Source organism: Patiria miniata, unplaced genomic scaffold (genome assembly GCF_015706575.1).
Source record: "Patiria miniata isolate m_02_andy unplaced genomic scaffold, ASM1570657v1 HiC_scaffold_21, whole genome shotgun sequence".
Classification (NCBI taxonomy): Eukaryota; Metazoa; Echinodermata; class Asteroidea; order Valvatida; family Asterinidae; genus Patiria; species Patiria miniata.
The window spans coordinates 6,572,781-6,591,281 of record NW_024037060.1 but is presented as its reverse complement, the minus strand read 5'-3'; the positions used below and the strand labels follow the sequence as shown (position 1 = coordinate 6,591,281).

General features: G+C 42.7%; 2 protein-coding genes across 3 annotated transcripts; both read left to right on the top strand.

The window, feature by feature from the left end:
• Positions 1-10: 10 nt before the first annotated feature.
• LOC119729807 (NAD(P) transhydrogenase, mitochondrial-like) lies at positions 11-9,719 on the top strand. Its single transcript, XM_038202590.1, has 3 exons — positions 11-169; positions 1,872-2,682; positions 5,142-9,719. Exons 2-3 carry the CDS (start codon positions 1,896-1,898, stop codon positions 7,565-7,567), a joined length of 3,213 nt encoding a protein of 1,070 aa, XP_038058518.1. The 5' UTR covers positions 11-169; positions 1,872-1,895; the 3' UTR covers positions 7,568-9,719.
• A 685-nt stretch (positions 9,720-10,404) lies between these two features.
• On the top strand, positions 10,405-18,334 carry LOC119729657 (E3 ubiquitin-protein ligase RNF113A-like). Of its 2 annotated transcripts, none has more exons than XM_038202321.1 (9): positions 10,405-10,537; positions 11,986-12,062; positions 12,552-12,662; positions 13,077-13,184; positions 13,937-14,046; positions 15,391-15,590; positions 15,899-15,995; positions 16,665-16,771; positions 17,083-18,334. In XM_038202321.1, exons 1-9 carry the CDS (start codon positions 10,426-10,428, stop codon positions 17,172-17,174), a joined length of 1,014 nt encoding a protein of 337 aa, XP_038058249.1. In that variant the 5' UTR covers positions 10,405-10,425; the 3' UTR covers positions 17,175-18,334. The 2 variants fall into 2 exon arrangements, with proteins under 2 accessions (XP_038058249.1, XP_038058248.1); XM_038202320.1 differs by having other exon boundaries at positions 11,983-12,062.
• The last annotated feature ends 167 nt before the right edge of the window (positions 18,335-18,501 follow it).

The window sequence follows — 18,501 nt, the reverse complement described above, 5'->3', positions numbered from 1 at the left end:
ACACGTTACTTACAGAATTCTCAATCTGCCGGTAACCGGTGCTGCAGCGTGGATCGACTGAGTTTGCCGTCGATTCGCCGCCCGATTCGGGTAGATTTCTCTTCTTCCAAACTCGACCTGCCAGCTGCCCGAAAGCGTCCTGTGCTTCATTTGGTGTTTTGCCTTAAAGGTGAAGATAATGTTGTGGAGTCTACATGCTTTTTTACCTTGTCTGCGACGATAAATGATTGGCCTGTTATGCATCTGGTTGAATTTCTAGTGTTTGTGAAACTTGGGCCATCTTGGCAGTTGGCCATGTTCAATCATGTTGTTGAAACTCAATGAAAGCATGGAGTTATAGCTCCATGTTGAAAGTTATTGGTCCATTTCCCTCCACATGCTTCATGTCCTTGCCTGGCGGGTGCGGGGAGCATTTAAAAAAAGAAATTTAAACTAGGCAAAATTAGGATCCCAAGAAAGAAACTTAATGATCATGGATCATAAAATTATGAACCAGAAATTCTGTTTTGTAATAATGTGAACATTGTTTTAATGTTTTACTTTGGAAAGAATGTTGCAGCCTTGACACTACTTCAGCGGTTGTGTACAAAGTCTATTTAGTATTTCCTAATAAAGTTGAAAATTTTTTCAGTCCCAGATTCATGTCTCATCGTCATTTTTTCAATGACCGACCTTAGGCTTCATTGAGATGATATGTGACATGTACGAAGAAAAAGCAGCATCTGGTTGCAACATTCTTTTCTTTACTTTCTTTAGTGATCAGTGATTTTATCAAAATTCCAAATTTCATGTGTGATTCCTTGCTCTATGGATAATGGGAAGTAGGCCCCTAATTTGATTGATCATAACAAATAATTAAATTATATAGGAAAGGTAAGAAGTCAGTGTATTTAACATGAAACGGTGTCATACCAAAAACTGTCTGGTGCCAAGTGTCCGCTGAGCATATGCAGAAGACGCAGGACACTTTCTCACTTAATACATGCTAAATACTGTCCGAGCGCTGATGTCAGTGCACGACTTGGTTAATAAGCCACTTCAGAGTTACTACTGCGTGTGCACACATCAGATTCAACGATTTAGTTTTGTGGATAAACACAGCAGATAAATGCACACAAGTCTATGGGGGATGTGGTAACCAAATCCACATTTTGCAATTTTTCACCGAATCAAAAAGAAGATGGAAACTTTTGTTCTCACAAATATACTCATTACATGGCCTAAATACTGTTAATTATTCTGGCCAACTATCTCATCCGTTGCTTCAAGTAGGGCCTACCCATTGCTTTCAGATACTGTCATTTTCTTAAAAATGTGAGGGAAACCGTTAGCAGAGGAGTTATTCGTAAAATGACCACGATCACGCTACCTACACACGAATTGAAATAACCAAATTTAATAATGAATAATGATGAAATTGAATAATGTAAATTATCTTAATTCAATAACCAAGCTTTGGATGTTCAAATAGAAAGTGGCAAAGTGATTTTTTTTTTCTAGTCTACCAGATTGCAGCATCACACCTCTTACCCTAACCCCCTAGTACTTCCTCAAGACTACCCTGCTAAATCCAACAGAATCCAACGGGAGTTTCCTGCTCAATCCACTGTGCCTTATATTCAGTCCAACTTGGCGTTATAATGCAGTTCAGTTGCCTGCTGAATCCAACATTTTGCATCAGGAATGTACACTGTACACCAGGGGTTTACTGCTCAATCCAACAGGCTCCATCGGGTATACAATGTATGATATAGTTGGATCCTGTTGGATTCAGCAGGGTTACGTGCTCAGACTCTGTTGACTACTTGAATTTGCATATTTGATAAAATCGACTTTACTGTTACCTCCATTGATTTCTTTCTTTTATTTAGGAGAGCAGCCGACATTGAAGCACCATGTTTCGGCTTCTGCGAACAGTCAACCACGTGGATGTTGCTACAACATCCCGCATTCACAAGCTTGTCACCACGCGCTCCAGAGGACTCAAGACATCGCTCTTCCGCAGCGCCGAAGCGAAGGACCCACCCCCCGCACCTAAGGGGATCCCCCACAATGAGCTACGGATCGGTGTCCCAAAAGAGTCCTTCCCAAACGAGCGACGAGTAGCCTTGTCCCCAGCCGCTGTGCAGCTACTCACCAAGAAAGATGGCTTCAACGTGGTTGTGGAGGATGGAGCGGGACTCTCGGCTAACTTTCTGAATAAAGACTATGAAGAGGCTGGGGCAACTATCAAGGGAAGGGAGGAAGCCTTTGCCTCGGACATTGTCCTGAAGGTCCGGGCCCCGGCAATGGATGAGGTGGACCTTCTCGCTGAGCGTAAGAATCTCTACAGCTTCCTGTACCCCGCCCAGAATAAGGAGCTCCTCGACAAACTGGCCACTCGGAATTCCTCAGTGTTTGCCATGGACTGCGTGCCCCGCATCAGCAGAGCCCAGGTGTTTGATGCTCTGAGCTCCATGGCTAACATCGCCGGCTACAAGGCTGTCATCGAAGCGGCCAATAACTTTGGCAGGTTCTTCACGGGCCAGATCACGGCGGCGGGGAAAGTTCCGCCGGCCAAGGTGCTGGTTATCGGGGGAGGTGTTGCTGGTCTGGCCGCTATGGGGGCAGCTAAGAGTATGGGGGCCATCGTCAGAGGTTTTGATACCCGGGCTGCTGTCAAGGAACAAGTGCAGTCTCTTGGTAAGTGGAGTAGCAAGGCAAGGGCTGAAATTCTGCCAAAAAGGTGAAATATAATAAACCATATTAGTTCCTGTGCTATGTTGGATTATTTGTATAACATTGTTTTTTCCTGATGAATCTGAAAACTGTAGAGAGCTCCGATTGCTTGAAGCGGTAGAAAGATTTACATGCAGAGCAGTGGTTTGAACAGTTTTTGGGTGGTATCGGCCTATTGGGACTAATGAGTTAATGTATTTTGTCACTTCTAATAATGAGCTGTGATTTAAAAATGTCAGTGAATTTAGAAATTATTGAAATTCCAGTCAATTTTCATAATTTAAAATTGGATATTGGTAGCACAATATCACATGCATTCTGATGCCGCATTTTACTCTACATGTATGTACGTATAAAGCCAAAAAGAAGTTAAGGGGACGAGACACCAATAATACAATTTTTCTGATGTAACCAAAAATGTTTTGTTCTGACTCGAAATGATTTTTTTCAGGTAAAGTTTTGTACAAGTTTGGACAAGTTTTGACTGACTCACCATTCTTGAGAACTGTCAAATTTGTATTCAGAGTGCTGCGAAATGTGCAAAGTTCATTCGTAGACAAAGCATGATATCAATAATGATGTTAATTACAACATTGTTTGTCTCAAATTGTCTGGTTGGGCTAAAATTGTGCACATTGACTACTACCCTTGGAATTCTCTTTAGATGTTAAACAAAATTTGTTGCTGCACAGCTGAGGTCGGGGGGGGGGGGGGGAGGTGTCAGATCTTCCATTTAGCAATCTCAACAATACAGATTCATTCGTAGACAAAGCATGGTATCATTAATGAAGGTTAATTACAACATTGTTTGTCTCAAATTGTCTGGTTGGGCTACAATTGTGCACATTTACTACCAACCTTGGAATTCTCTTTAGATGTTAAACAAAATTTGTTGCTGCACAGCTGAGGTCGGGGGGGGGGGGGGGGGAGGTGTCAGATCTTCCATTTAGCAATCTCAACAATACAGATTGAATGTATGTTGACTCATTGATCAACTGCCTATTTGTGACCCGGCACAAAAGTACAGTAAACTCCGGCTATAAAACGGGCTCTCTCGGGACCCGAGAATTTGTGACGACTTACGCGAATGCCGATATCTGCTGTACATCGTCATTTTGCCGACTTACATGAATGGTATTTTGCCCACATGATTCAATGCACTAATTGGCTTTGATTTACCCTGGATTATCTCCTTTATGCTTGAGTTGAATCCAGTAAATTAATCCTCGAATTGTAGTATCATCACGTTTGGGGTATTGATAGTGGAGACCATGATACATATACATGTACATGTATGTACGTGCACAGTAACGAATTAAATGCGTGCGTGGTTCGGTATATACCACGCATGCATTGACTGCAGCAGTAGTCATTCAATAAGACGACCCCCAAAATGGACAGAGTGCATGCGTACAGCCTAGAGGGGGTACTGGTATTGATATGCTCACGATGTATGCGATGTATGCAGTAGGACACCATTTTTTGACACCGATGCGTGCAGCGATCACGGGCGGTGCGAAACCACTTTTCACTCGACACTTTTTCCTACCGCAGAACAGGAAGTCAATGCCAATGCGTGATTTGTTGATTGCCGACTAATACGCAAAGGATTTTGTAATGCTTTTTATGGAAAGGGGACCGAGAGTAACACGACGACTTGAGCGAAATGGCGACTCATAAAAGCCGACTTAAAAATAAAAAATTCAATGGAAATGCATTACGGACAATCAGGACTTTAGTCAGACGGCCGACTGGGGCGATTTGACGAGTTGTACGGTTTAGCCGGAGTTTACTGTAGTCGTATTTTGAGATACAGCCTGAAATACATTGTACAGGCAACAACTATCCAAATTCAGATATATGCATAAGAAGTGAGCATAATGAATGTATTTCACTTTCAATGGAGTTAATTTGTACATTTGGTTAGAGTTCAGTTGGGAAACTTTAGATGTAGCGGGTTCATACTTAATGCGAATGCGATGCGGTTTGACATCTTGAAGCTTTTGCTACAAAATTTGCCGGAGTTAAAATGTGTTTCACAGCGCAAAAACCCTGCCCTAACGTCACAAAGTCGCATTTGCGTTCGCTTTCACTCCGAGTATGAACCGGACTTAACTCTGTCACATTTTGTCCAATTCCCACATTCTATACATCGTTAGAGAGCTTATTCAATGTCGTTTCCAAAGAGCCAAAAATCCAAGTTAAAAAAATTGGTCCCAAGTGAATGGTTTTGTGCTGGAGGGTCACATTTAAGAATTTTACCTACATGTAATTATTATCTAGAAGCGCTTTAGGAACGACAGTGTTTTGTGAATTGCAATATACATTTTTGGAAATGTTGTCCATCATACAGAGCTTGGGTAAAGAAAAGTTAATCTTATTCATTTTTTGATTGATTTTATTGCCTGTTAATTGACCAACAGGTGCTGAGTTCTTGGAGCTAGACTTTGTGGAATCTGGTGAGGGCACTGGTGGCTACGCCAAGGAGATGTCTCCCGAGTTCATTGCAGCAGAGATGGCTCTCTTTGCCAAGCAGTGTAAAGAGGTTGACATTGTCATCACCACCGCTCTGATCCCTGGCAAGAAGGCACCTACACTGATCACCAAAGAGATGGTCGAGTCCATGAAGGAAGGCTCTGTTGTGGTGGATCTTGCGGCTGAAGCTGGGGGTAACATTGAGACCACCAAACCAGGGGAGTTGTACAAGTACAAAGGGGTTACTCATATAGGTTACTCAGATTTGCCCAGTAGGTTACCTACACAGTCTAGTACCTTGTATGCTAATAATATCAGTAAGTTGTTGCTGTCTATGGGTGAGAAGCAGCACTTTAATATTGATCTAGAGGATGAGGTGGTTAGGGGGTCTATCATTCTCCATGAGGGTAAGATGATGTGGCCTCCACCACCTCCGAAAGTGGTCCCCGGCCAGGCTGCACCAGTTGCTGCAGCTGCCGCCGCCAAAGAGGTCGTTGCAGTGCCAAGAAATCCCTTCAACGACACTCTGAAGAGCTCGTTGATGTACACCTTGGGGCTGAGTGCTCTGCACGGCATCGGGGTGCTGTCCCCTGGCGCTGCCTTCAACACCATGTTGACCACGTTTGGTCTGGCTGGTATCGTGGGTTATCACACCGTTTGGGGCGTCACACCGGCGCTCCACTCCCCTCTGATGTCTGTCACCAATGCCATCTCTGGCATCACAGCTGTCGGCGGGCTGCTGTGTATGAGCGGTGGCTACTTCCCAGACTCCACGCCAGGCACCTTGGCAGCCGTGGCTGCATTTATCTCCTCCATCAACATCTTCGGTGGCTTCCTCGTCACTCAGAGGATGTTGGATATGTTCCGTCGCCCCGGCGACCCGCCTGAGTACAACTACCTTTACGGTATCCCAGCAGCGGCTGCCATTGGTACGTACCTAGCAGGTCACCTCTCTGGGTACGACATTCAGGACATTGGTTACATGGCTGCCTCTCTGTGCTGTGTTGGGGCTTTGAGTGGTCTCGCCTCTCAGACCACATCTCGTGTCGGTAATGCTTTGGGTATCACAGGCGTATCTACAGGTATGGTGGCGACATTGGCTGCATTGAAGGCCTCCCCAGAGCTCTACACACAAATGGCAGCATGTATTGGTGTTGGAGGAGTAATCGGGTCCATTATCGCTAAGCGCATGGCTATCACTGATCTACCGCAGCTAGTTGCTGCCTTCCACAGCTGCGTTGGTTTGGCAGCAGTCCTGACCTGTCTTGCCACGTACATGGCTGAAGCATCTCACTTTGCTCTAGACCCTTCCACAGCTGCCATGACCAAGCTGTTCTTGTTCCTGGGCACATACATCGGCGGCGTTACCTTCACTGGTTCCATTGTTGCATATGGCAAGCTGCAAGGCGTCCTTAATTCAGAACCTCTCCTCCTGCCCGGCCGCAATGCCCTCAATGGTGGCATGATGTTGGCCAATGTTGGAGCCCTTGGTTACTACCTCACCAACCCAGGTTACGCTGCTGATCTGGGCTGCTTGACGGCTACCAGCGTTCTCTCCTCAATCATGGGCGTGACCCTGACGGCTGCCATCGGAGGGGCGGACATGCCTGTGGTCATCACTGTCCTCAACAGCTACAGTGGATGGGCACTGTGTGCAGAAGGCTTCATGCTGAACAACAACCTGATGACCATCGTTGGTGCTATGATTGGCTCATCGGGTGCCATTTTGTCCTACATCATGTGTAAGGCTATGAATCGATCCCTCCCCAACGTCATCTTTGGGGGCTACGGTACCGTGTCCACCCGTGGCGGGAAGCCAATGGAGATCACCGGTACCCATACAGAGATCAACGACGACACCGCTGTGGATATGATTGTCAATTCACAGAACATCATCATCACTCCTGGCTACGGTCTCTGCGTGGCCAAGGCCCAGTATCCCATTGCCGAACTGGTTGATCTGCTCAAGAAGAAGGGTAAGAATGTCCGTTTTGGTATCCACCCGGTGGCCGGCCGCATGCCCGGACAGCTGAATGTACTCCTGGCTGAGGCTGGTGTCCCTTATGACGTCGTCCTGGAGATGGATGAGATCAACGAAGACTTCCCGGAGACTGACCTTGTCCTGGTCATCGGTGCCAATGACACGGTCAACTCGGCAGCTGAGGAAGATCCCAACTCCATCATTGCGGGTATGCCCGTCCTAAGGGTTTGGTCCTCTGCAGACGTCATCGTCATGAAGCGTACGCTAGGCGTAGGCTACGCGGCAGTTGACAACCCCATCTTCTACAAAGAAAATACGTCCATGTTGTTGGGTGATGCAAAGAAATCTTGTGATGCTCTGCTAAGCAAGGTCGTATCATACTATGGCTCTTAATGACTAGGTCACAATTCATTCACCATAGAATAGAACAGCCTTATCTTTTGTGAATCAATCATGTTCAAAATGAAATGTTCACAAATTAAAAGTAAAATGTCACTTTTGATATAAACTATTCAGACCAAAGCTGTTAAGCTATACAATTGGTAGCAGTTTTAGTTTATGTCAGATTTTGGGCTATGCATTAAATAAGATCCTTTCAAAGTAAAAAGCCATTTTTGCCAAAACAAATATTCAGACCAAAACGTATAAGCTATATTATGGGAGCAGTTTTATTTAATGCCAGATTAGAACAATGAATTAAGTATGATTATTAAGTTATGCACAATGCCGAATACTCTAACCTCCTTAGTTTTATTAAAGTGGAGTGCCATAATCTGCAGCATTGAATTTGTGGTCTGCGGGTAATTCTGCAGGTTGCGGGTTCGAGTCCAGCTTGGGCTAGGCACTTTTTCACTCATAGCTTCGCCCCACCTAGTAGTAAATTGGGTACATGTACCTGTGAGGGTAGAGATGGTGCCATTTCCGAGCTGTATACTCCCCAGGGAGCTGAGATTGTCTTAGGAATGTTTCATTGGCCCAATGAGCAGGGTAATAATGATGTAGCGCCTTGAGCACCAATACTGGTGGATAAGTGTGCTTGATAAATATACATTATTTCATCGAGCTGTAAGCACATAATTTTGCTGAGTACGGAAGAGAGTGTTACTGCGTTACCCATTTTTTTTTCCCCCTGATTATTGCTCTGTACATGGTTTTGCTAAGCAGCGTTTCTTCATTGTAAAAAAAAATAAGGGCAGGAAAGAAATCATTGAGAAATTGATGATGGATGGGGGATGGGGGATGAGGGCTACCTCCTTGAATTAACTAGCTGTTACCAATTACCCCCCCCCCCCCCGGCTTTTACTTATCCAGAGGGGTTAGTAAATATGTTGTGACTCACAATGTAAGGTTTTCTTTTGTAAGCACGGATAACTCAGGATTTGACCCGTTTTTTATCAGATGACCCATCAAAATTGGACTTGTAATTACAATTTAGGACAACCGTTTTGTTTGATTGAGTTGCCACTTTTGAGACTTTTTTTCTCTCTCTAGTTTTTCATCCATGTCACAGACACCATAAGTTATTCACTATTTTGACTCGGTTTATGAAACTTTAATTTTGTGAATTTTTTTTGCTAACCAGTCAGTTATCATGCATAACAAAAGTGGAAATGTTTGTTTATTGCAATCAGATAACAAAGAGAAAAAATGTCGCTGACTCTTTCGTTTACCTCTCACATTTCTTTTGTTTATTTTTGGCTTAAATTTTTCCATTTTGATTTTGCAAGATATTCTTAAGAGGATCAAGACTTTAATTGATTTTGTCTTCACAATGTTTTCTTCATTATTGAGCGTGTTTGTTTTTAAGAAGAAAAACAAAATATTTGATTTTTGTGATTATAACATCATTTGTTGTGTTTACATAAATTATAAATTTGAATTACTATGAGTATTTTTGTTAAGGGTTGCATATCAGTGTCGTGATCAGAAAAAAAGTTCTTTGATTATTGAAATGTATGATTTTCCCCTTTTTGCTTAAAACCAATGATTTATAATGCCAATTAGAAATTGAACTTGACTTTTAATACTATACCAGTTAAATTGCTTAAAGCAAAAAAAAAAAATCATATTCTGAAATGTATAGCTTTGAATACGCGATTGTGGTCACAATGACAAATTTGTTTATTGTATTTTTGGATTCTTTGGTTGGGATTGAAGGTTTGCTGATGTAACGTTTCTCGATTGCTTTCACCAGGATTTAAAAAGATGAGAAAAAAACCCAAAACAATATAAACTGATGCAAATACCATGGAAAGGTATTGATGTAAAATCATGTATTCAGAGAAAAAAATATATCTTTAAATTTGAACAAGATATTCAGTAATGTACATTCAACCAATAATTACCCTGTAGTCTGTAATTATCTCTTTTAACAGAGCATTGTGTTTTACCTAGAAACCAAGTTAGCCTGACATGCACAACACTCAAGAAAAGTTGGAGGGTATGTTAAAAAATCTTATTAACACACATGGCTATATTTGCCAGAAGTATAAGAGGTTGCCGTGATGTGTTTATTAACACTGAATAAAATGAGACAGAAAACCAACGTAATTGTGTAATTATTTGTGTACATGTGTTTGGAATCAAAATTTTTTTCATGGACATTTGACTTATGTGCAGCACCACCCCCCCCCCCCAAAAAAAAAAGAGCACGAAACTGAAGATCAAACAGGATTTCTCTGCGGAAATAATGCGGTTTTAATTAAAACCTGTCGAAATATTCCCACTCCCCCCCCCCTTAATTAATGGTTTGGAATTTGACTTTTTAAGCCATATAATTGTGAGTTAAGTTGGCTGGCTGTGGGAACTTTTCATTTCTCTGAGAGATGGAGATATCTTGCTAGGAGATTGCCAAAATAAGATGTCTGTGAAATGGAACATCGGAAGGGAGGATTGGGCGGGGCAGCCCCACAACGAGAATGGGAGGGGCTTGATGCAGAGTTGAGGGAGGCCTTGGGTTTGGCTAGGCAATGCGGGACTGGGAGGGGCAGAGGTAGGCCGGGGCCCCGCCTGTTAACCCTCTTAAAAAATATTGTACAAACAATGCAAGGAAGTTAGGAAGATCCAGAACTGAAAAACAGTCGTAAACCAGAGCATAAGTGGGATACAGAGCAGTAGCAGAAAACGTTTTTTGAATTGGGGGAGGGAGGCGGGGGGGGGGGGGGGGGGGGGGGCTAGCTGTGAACACTTTTTTTTAGCAGGAATTGGGAGCAGCGCCCTCAATTGTTGAATTTAGGTCATTGGCAACAATCATGGCGGACATTTCAACTCCCGCGGAAGAAAAGGAAAAACCAGCATTTGGTTTCAAGAAAAGAGGTCGGTTAGCACAATCAAGGAAGAGGAAAACAAGTGACAGTGATGAAGGTGAAATTAAACGTCAATTTGATCAAGTGTAGACATGGAATTGATTGTTTACAGAATAGAAAGAGGGCCGTTTTGCGGCCGCGGTGAATTGGATGGACTGAACGGATAGAGCTATAGAGGGCGCACTTTAACTTTAGTGGGGGAGGAAAAAGTTGGAAAGATTCCCATATCTACAGACCTGGCCATACTAACTTTTCTCTTCAGCGACCTTTCAACCATCAGAAAGTGATAATAGGCCTATGTGCTAAAAACTTAAAAAGTCTAATTTTGCAGGGAAAATATGGAAAATGTTGAAATAGGCCTAGGGCTAGCCTAGGTCTTATTTACTCCTAGAACTATGAGGCTCCACGCAGTGGAGCCTCATAGAGTCAGAAGCCCGCAAAATTGTTGTCAACACAAAACACTAATTAAGTACAAAAACGTCCATTCCAAATAAGCTATTTCCCACAGAACCGCTGCACAGTTTGCCCCTAAACTCCGTACAATACCTCATGACATACTCACGTTATGTGCACCCAACAAACGTCGGTGGATTCTGTCTGTTTTTAGGCCAAAATGATGAAAAATATGCCCTTTCCGCACTGAGCCAACCTAACACTTGAAGCGAGCACGCGCGCTGATATCGCAGTCATTTTCGGGTTCGATCGCTCGGAGCGCGCCGCGGGGGGTACGTACTTGCACTTGTACGCATGCGCATACTATCAATCCGCTCCTACACCATACCCCCCGCGGCGCGCTCCGAGCGATCGAAGTTTAGGGGCAAACTGTGCAGCGGTTCTGTGGGAAATAGCTTATTTGGAATGGACGTTTTTGTACTTAATTAGTGTTTTGTGTTGACAACAATTTTGCGGGCTTCTGACTCTATGAGGCTCCACTACGTGGAGCCTCATAGTTCTAGGAGTAGGCCTTATTCTGAGAAAACACTCGGACCAGTCTTTGATTTGAACCTTGTGCAAATACCCGGGTACGTGGCGCAATGCCACACTCTGTCCTCGCATAAAAACACTCGAGTTTATCACCCGGCATGTGAGTTCGTCAGTATTGACTATTGTTAAGTAGGCCCTACTTACGTATGAAGCTTTTTGTGAATTCTCGCGAGTGTAGGATCTTGCATTGCCAAGAACTTTGAGGGGAAAATACGACCTCGACACGACAACAAATGTTTGAGCTGAACTTTTGATTTTCTCAGGTCACACACGGTACGCTGGTACTCGGAGTCTGGGTCCGGGTACCCGTACAATCTCGTGCGTTGAGTGTTTCTACGCAACTCTGAAGCGTGGCTATGTATATATAGCCATATTAACGGGTCTAGTGCACAGGGTGACAAGTTAGGTCAAATATGGGAATCTTTCCAAAAATTTTACCTTATGTAAAAAAGTCTAAGTTTTGAGGCTATCAGCTGGTCAGGCAATTCATTGGTTTTGTGTGTTTGTGTGTTCTTTTAGCAGGGAGTGGTGAAGATAATGCTAGTGCCGTCATAAAGAAAGATCGAAGACGGGAACTAAGCAACCCTCTCAAACAGAAGGTGAGGAAGAAGAATGAAATCTGCATTCAGCCCAGGCACCATCGGTTGCTAATGTGTTACCATTCAGCACTCCAGATTCAAGAACCATTGAGTTTCAAGAACATAGGTCTGGGAGCTAGATAAGCCAATGTAAAAAAAATTCCCAGCCAACCTATTGATACAATTTCATAATGTGTATAGTCTCTTTATCTAACCAAAATATCTTAATTGTTGATGGAATATCTGCAATGTTATGTTCCTCACTGGTATGTAGAAAAGACATATTTGAACAATTTTGACACATCTTTCTTCAGAGGACTTGTTTATCACAATCCCACTGGCTGGACTCGAACCCACTATCTGAAAACCACTCAGAAAATGTTGGATGTGCCAAACCAAGAGGCTAAAGATCAGCGTTAATGACATCATTATGAATGATTGATTAATCAAATAATTTCAAGAAATATCAAGATTTTGATTCAAACATCTTCATTTTTTTTGTTTTTTCAGACAAAGAGGCTACAAGAGCGGCAGCAAGTTGACTACAGCAGTGACAGCGACGATGCCACTACTAAGGCAGATAAAGACTTTCGGGTGTCTTACCAGTCCACCAGAACAGCTGTAAGATCTTTCTATAAATATTTACACCCCAAAAGAAATCATTTGCCCAACTATAAAATGTCTGTACTGGATGGTGTTATGTTAAGTTCTCTTGAAATGACTCTTGCGAATCAGTGTTTGTGGCATTTGGCTGTAAATCAGAAGTTGGCTGGAAAATTTTGCCTTTTGCGAAAATTGAAATTTTTGGCAAAATAATCCCGGCGCGAAGTTGTTAATAATATGTGAATGAATTGAAAGAAAAGATTAGATAAAGCTGATTTTCATCATTCTTAGGTTTACTTTGTTGGTGGCAAGTAAAATTTGACGATAAAATTGTACACTTATCTGCATGTTTTCTGGAGCCATGTTAGTGTTTCTTGCATGCTATTAATAAATTAGGAGGTTAATTGACGTTCTTATTTTTGTATTTGCTAGAAACCAGAAGGACCTGATGACAGAGGAGCTACTGCAACTGTTGAAATTGACACAGATAACACTGTTGATGCCCAAACCATCTTTGAGAAGAAACAACAGATCAATGAAGTAAGTTGATGTCCTTTCTTTTAGATTAACCCTGACCTTCCCAAATCCTCCAAAATCCTCTTTGCAAATTGGAGGATTTTGCAGGATCGAGGCTATATGACAAAAATGTGTGGCTGATTTTGGAGGATGCTCTGTGTCAAGGTCTTGGGCCGGATCTTGTGTTGTTTATGCTCAGCTGTGCATACATTTAGGCCTAGATTATACTTGAAATCCTCCGCACTGCTCCAGGATGTCACTGGCTCTGCCTCAACATATTGACAGTGACTGCTGGAGGATTTTGCAGGATTGAGGCAGTGGTCACCCCTCCAAGGACCCATTTAAGAAATAACTGAGGATTTTGCAGGGTTGAGGCTGTATGCAATTTTTACAAAGAGGCAGTTGGAGGAGTTTGCAGGATTGAGGTTGCATCCTGGCAAAAATGCCTAGGGAGTTAGGGTTATAGGAGGAAGCGTTCTCAAAACTCCAGCATTGAATAGCTCACAACGCACAGCTAGAACATTTTGGAAGCTAAAAAAGGAAAAAGAAAATTTTGGAAGTTAAAAAAAATTTAGGCACTCTCCTGAAGACGGTCAGAGCATACTGACTGGAACGTCGAGTTTATACCTCTGGTTCTTTTCAGAACCATTCTCTTAGTTGAGAATTTATTCCCACATGGTGTTTCCGCAAACCTTTCATCATTTAGTTTCTCCACCATGCAAAGCCCCAAATCTTACAAAGCTAGAATGGTTGTGGCATGTTTTTCATTTTCCCAGGAATTGAAGGGTAAAGAAGACGACAAGATTTATCGAGGAATCAACAATTATCACACGTACATCGAGAAGCGAGACAATGCAATGGGAAATGCTTCCAGTGGCCATGTTAGGTAGGTACAACAAATCTATTCAAGTTGTAATAAGTTTCCTCCAAGTTTCTTACAAGAAATTTTTCTCTGAGTCATTTAAACCCTAATTCTCTGCCTTTTTTGGCTTGGAACCTTCCTGAATTCTTCTCCATAGTGACTGGTTTGGCTGTACCTTCCAAATCATGTCAGACCTTTCTCCTGGGCTTACTGCTTTTGCTCATTTCTAACGCAAGCTGTTCCAAGATCTATCTGCTTCCAAGTGGGGACGTTTGTCCACGTGGAGACGTTTGTCCAAGTGGAGACGTTTGTCCAAGTGGGGACGTTTGTCCAAGTGGGGACGTTTGTCCAAGTGGGGACGTTTGTCCAAGTGGGGACGTTTGTCCATCTGTACAAATTCTAGCAGGCTGTCCCATCTGGGAAGTTGTTTGGGAACCCTTCTTATTCCAGTGTCGTAGTCGTGTCCAGCACAAGTCCAGTCAAGGGTGAATTACAAGTCCTTCCACAAGTCCGGTCTTAAGTTACAAGGGGATGAACACTATTACCAAGTAATGCTTTTGTCACTGTTCAGTTGAATAGCCTGTGACTTGACTTGGGACTGGAGGACTTGTGATAGACTTGTGATGGACTTGTCAGGACTTGGGAGGACTTGTGATGGACTTGTGAGGACTTGTCAGGACTTGGGAGGACTTGTATGGACTTGGGAGGACTTGTGATGACTTGTGAGAGACTTGTGATGGACTTGTCAGGACTTGGGAGGACTTGTGATGGACTTGTGAGGACTTGGGAGGACTTGGGAGGACTTGTGATAGACTTGTGATGGACTTGTGAGGACTTGTGATGGACTTGTGAGGACTTGTGATGGACTTGTGAGGACTTGTGAGGACTTGGGAGGACTTGTGAGAGACTTGTGATGGACTTGTCAGGACTTGGGAGGACTTGTGATGGACTTGTGAGGACTTGTGAGGACTTGGGAGGACTTGTGATGGACTTGTGAGGACTTTTGATGGACTTTTGATGGACTTGTGATGGACTTGTGGTGACTTGTGGTGACTTGTGATGGACTTGTGATGACTTGTGATGGACTTGTGGTGACTTGTGATGGACTTGTGATGACTTGTGATGGACTTGTGAGGACTTGTGATAGACTTGTGATGGACTTGTGACGGATTTCCGAGGACATGTGATGGACTTGTGATGAACTTGTGAGGACTTGTGAGGACTTGTGATGGACTTGGGAGGACTTTTGATGGGCTTGGGAGGACTTGCGATGGACTTGACATCAACACTGTATGCTTACAAAGTTGTCCAGCTTGTAATTTGCGTCGGAAATCACTGCTAAACTTCTTGATCTCCCGATTCAAACAGGAAAGGTCCCATGAGAGCACCAGCCAACCTGCGAGCCACCACCAGGTGGGACTACGCCCCAGACATCTGCAAGGACTACAAAGAGACTGGGTTCTGTGGCTTCGGCGACAGCTGCAAGTTCATGCATGACCGATCCGACTACAAGTTCGGCTGGCAGCTGGAGAGAGAATGGGACGAGGGAAAATTCAGCAAAGAAGAAGGTAAGGTTTGAAGGTTTGCATGGTGAAGATAGCAATAAGATTAAGTAACAAATCTCTTTTGTGAGTTTGTGAGGTTCTTAAAAGAACCTAGGAAACTGCCCGAAACTAAATCTCGGAAATTGTTGTTGAGATTCGCACGTTATTACCACTGCATCAGCGCATCAATACAGCAAGATACAAGTGCGTGCGGTGAGCTTCTAGAAAGGGCATGTGTTGTTCTGTTTACACTAATTACAGGAGACGTGCCATGGAAATAATGATGGGGATGAATGGCAAGTTTTTCAAGTAACGTTTTTTTGTTCTTCTAGATTTCAGTAAATATGAGATTGACAGTGATGAGGATGATGGCCTACCGTTCAAATGTTTCATCTGTCGACAGTCCTTTGACAAACCAGTTGTTACAAAGTAAGAGTTTGCCAGCAAAAAAGATGGGTTTTTTTTCATCACAGCAGTGATAAAAAAAAAGGTGAACTGTGCACAGTTCACTTTTCTGATTAAAAAAAAGAATGTAAGGCCAAAAAAAAAAAAGTCTCCGGTTTCTGGTATGCGCGCGTGTCACCGTAGCCGTGCGCGTCGGCAAAATGAAAAAGTTGGGTTTTTTCAATAAAAGATGATGTCCCAAAACCGCCAAACTCACTGGTTTGACTGGAATCCTGCTGCTGCACAATTTTAACGTAATTTTAGATGGGGTTATGATCGAGAATAAGCTTTATGTGGCCTCTCCGCACTCCCATATATTTGCACTAAGTTTAGTCGGGCACCATTTGCAGTCATCAGCCGACATTTGAAGCAAAAAAAGACAGGTAAAAAACAAAAAAAAGCCGCGTCGCCGCACGACTTTTTTTTTTTTTTGGTAACTCCATACCAGAAACCGGAGACTTTTTTTTTTGGCCTAACCTTACCTTTTTAACAGATTGGTGTGATAGAAGAAAGATGTCTTTATTGTGTTGGTCTTCTTTCAATGAAAGTTTGACACTAAAAAAAGCAAGGGAACTGCTTTGAATTAAATTTGAAGGTAAAAAGTCTAAACTTTTCTCTGTAATGTTTGAGTGAAATATTTGTTTTATGCCCCAGGTGCAAGCATTACTACTGTGAGAAGTGTGCGCTGAAACACTACAAAAAGAGCAAGAGGTGTTTTGTGTGCGGCACGCAGACGAACGGTATCTTCAACGTAGCCAGAGGTAATTTTCAACACTTATTGACTACATGTAACTTCTATTTAGATCTAGTGTCTTTTAATCTATTGCTAGAATATCCAGCTTATTTTGTAAATGGTATACTTTATGAGTGTGGCCCCCCCCCCCCCAAAAAAAAATAAAATTGCATCTAACTCCCGAATGCCAGCAGTATTATTGGATGTCAGCCTTAATTTGCACTTAAGCATATAATGAAAACAATATTTTCTCGAAGACCAAAAACATTGTAGAGTGAACCATGTGTTTTATAGCTCCATGAGTGAACTAATTTTTTTTCTTTCATTTTCAACAAACAGTGCTGATTGCCAAACTTGAAAAGACCAAGCAGCAGGGTCACGATGGCGGTCCTTCCCAGGAGACTGAAGAAGATTCTGACGAGGAAGGATGAGCCCATTACATCATCTCTCTGGACTTATCTCTCTGGAATATTTCAGTACTTTTACTCTTTGATAGAGAACACTCAAAAGGTTGTAATATTTGGCCCAAATTGTCTGGATAATAAAACTGCAAAAACATTATGGACACCGTGTGCAAAGATGTCCCGGGGGTGGATTTACAATTGACCCTTCCTGCCCGCCAATCAAACAGTGTGCATTAACCAATAAGATCAAGACTTTGGGTCAGGTGACTTTGGGTCAGGTGACCACAGTCGCTCTGGCAAACTCCATCACAAGCACTGTGAGAAATAAACATAAACTGAGGATGCCCTCGGGGTTTGATTTTACAATAGAGGTCTTGAGTATTGACTGATTCTCCAAGAGGACTTGGAGCTGCACAAGGATTCTCTGAGTTCCATCTAATTGATGCAAGCAAAGTTCATCATGTCTGCTATGACTCTGTGCACAAGTACCTCCTCAACAATAGTGCTCCGGTTAGTCAGGTTGGGGCATTGGTACTTTCCTCGCCTTCCAACTCTGTGACTCGAGTTTAAATCCAACTTATGCCAACGTGTGGATTGGGTTTTCAGTCCCTACCCGATTCCATGTTTTTTTCCCTCCTGCAAAAGACTTCTGGCGTCGCCCACCTCTTAAATCAAACATTTCTTCATCATGGTCTCTTCTTCATACAGGCTACTAAGATATAGTGGTTGCTACTGCTCCTGAACAGCATTGAGCTAGCTATTGTTCAGATAATCCATCGCAGAGCAGCTGCCTTGTACAAAAGTGTGCACAATGGTTTCTCCATTGAGGGGGGCCTCATGAGTATACGGCAATCACATGCCCGGATTCATCTATGCTCATGGCCCATTGTGATTCAAAAGTTTTTCTGAACACAGTCAGTGTTTGATTATTACAATGACATGTTTAATGTTTATTTCTGATGCTTGAATTACTGGGCTGGTTAAAAAAAGTTGGGATATTCTAGTGGGTTGAATAGGCAGAAATATTGGAAATTTGACATCGAAAGAGACATTAGGGAAAAAATGCTTTGTGTAAGCTGGCAGTGTTTTAGATTTTTTTTTTCCTTCTTAGGCTTAGGCTTTAAGAAACTGTATAAAGAATATTTTATTACAAGAATAAACAAAGAATATAGTGGTTGTCGAACAAATTCAGTCATTTTTGTGCCTATTTATTTGAAAAGTCAAGTCTCATTGGTATAAATTAAGTGACTGAGATTTAGGTTATCATGTATAATGTACCAAAGGGCCCTGTCAAACTTCTTTTGCTACTGAAACTACATGTATACATGTATTATTATACCTTTGCAGACCCTTT

Bases quoted from the DNA above. Each gene is read 5' to 3' on its own strand.
- LOC119729807 (XM_038202590.1), top strand. From the start codon at position 1,896: ATGTTTCGGCTTCTGCGAACAGTCAACCACGTGGATGTTGCTACAACA. The intron at 2,683-5,141 runs GTAAGTGGAGTA...ATTGACCAACAG, and splicing joins GGAACAAGTGCAGTCTCTTG to GTGCTGAGTTCTTGGAGCTA.
- LOC119729657 (XM_038202320.1), top strand. From the start codon at position 10,426: ATGGCGGACATTTCAACTCCCGCGGAAGAAAAGGAAAAACCAGCATTT. The intron at 12,063-12,551 runs GTGAGGAAGAAG...TTGTTTTTTCAG, and splicing joins GCAACCCTCTCAAACAGAAG to ACAAAGAGGCTACAAGAGCG. The intron at 16,772-17,082 runs GTAATTTTCAAC...TTCAACAAACAG, and splicing joins TATCTTCAACGTAGCCAGAG to TGCTGATTGCCAAACTTGAA.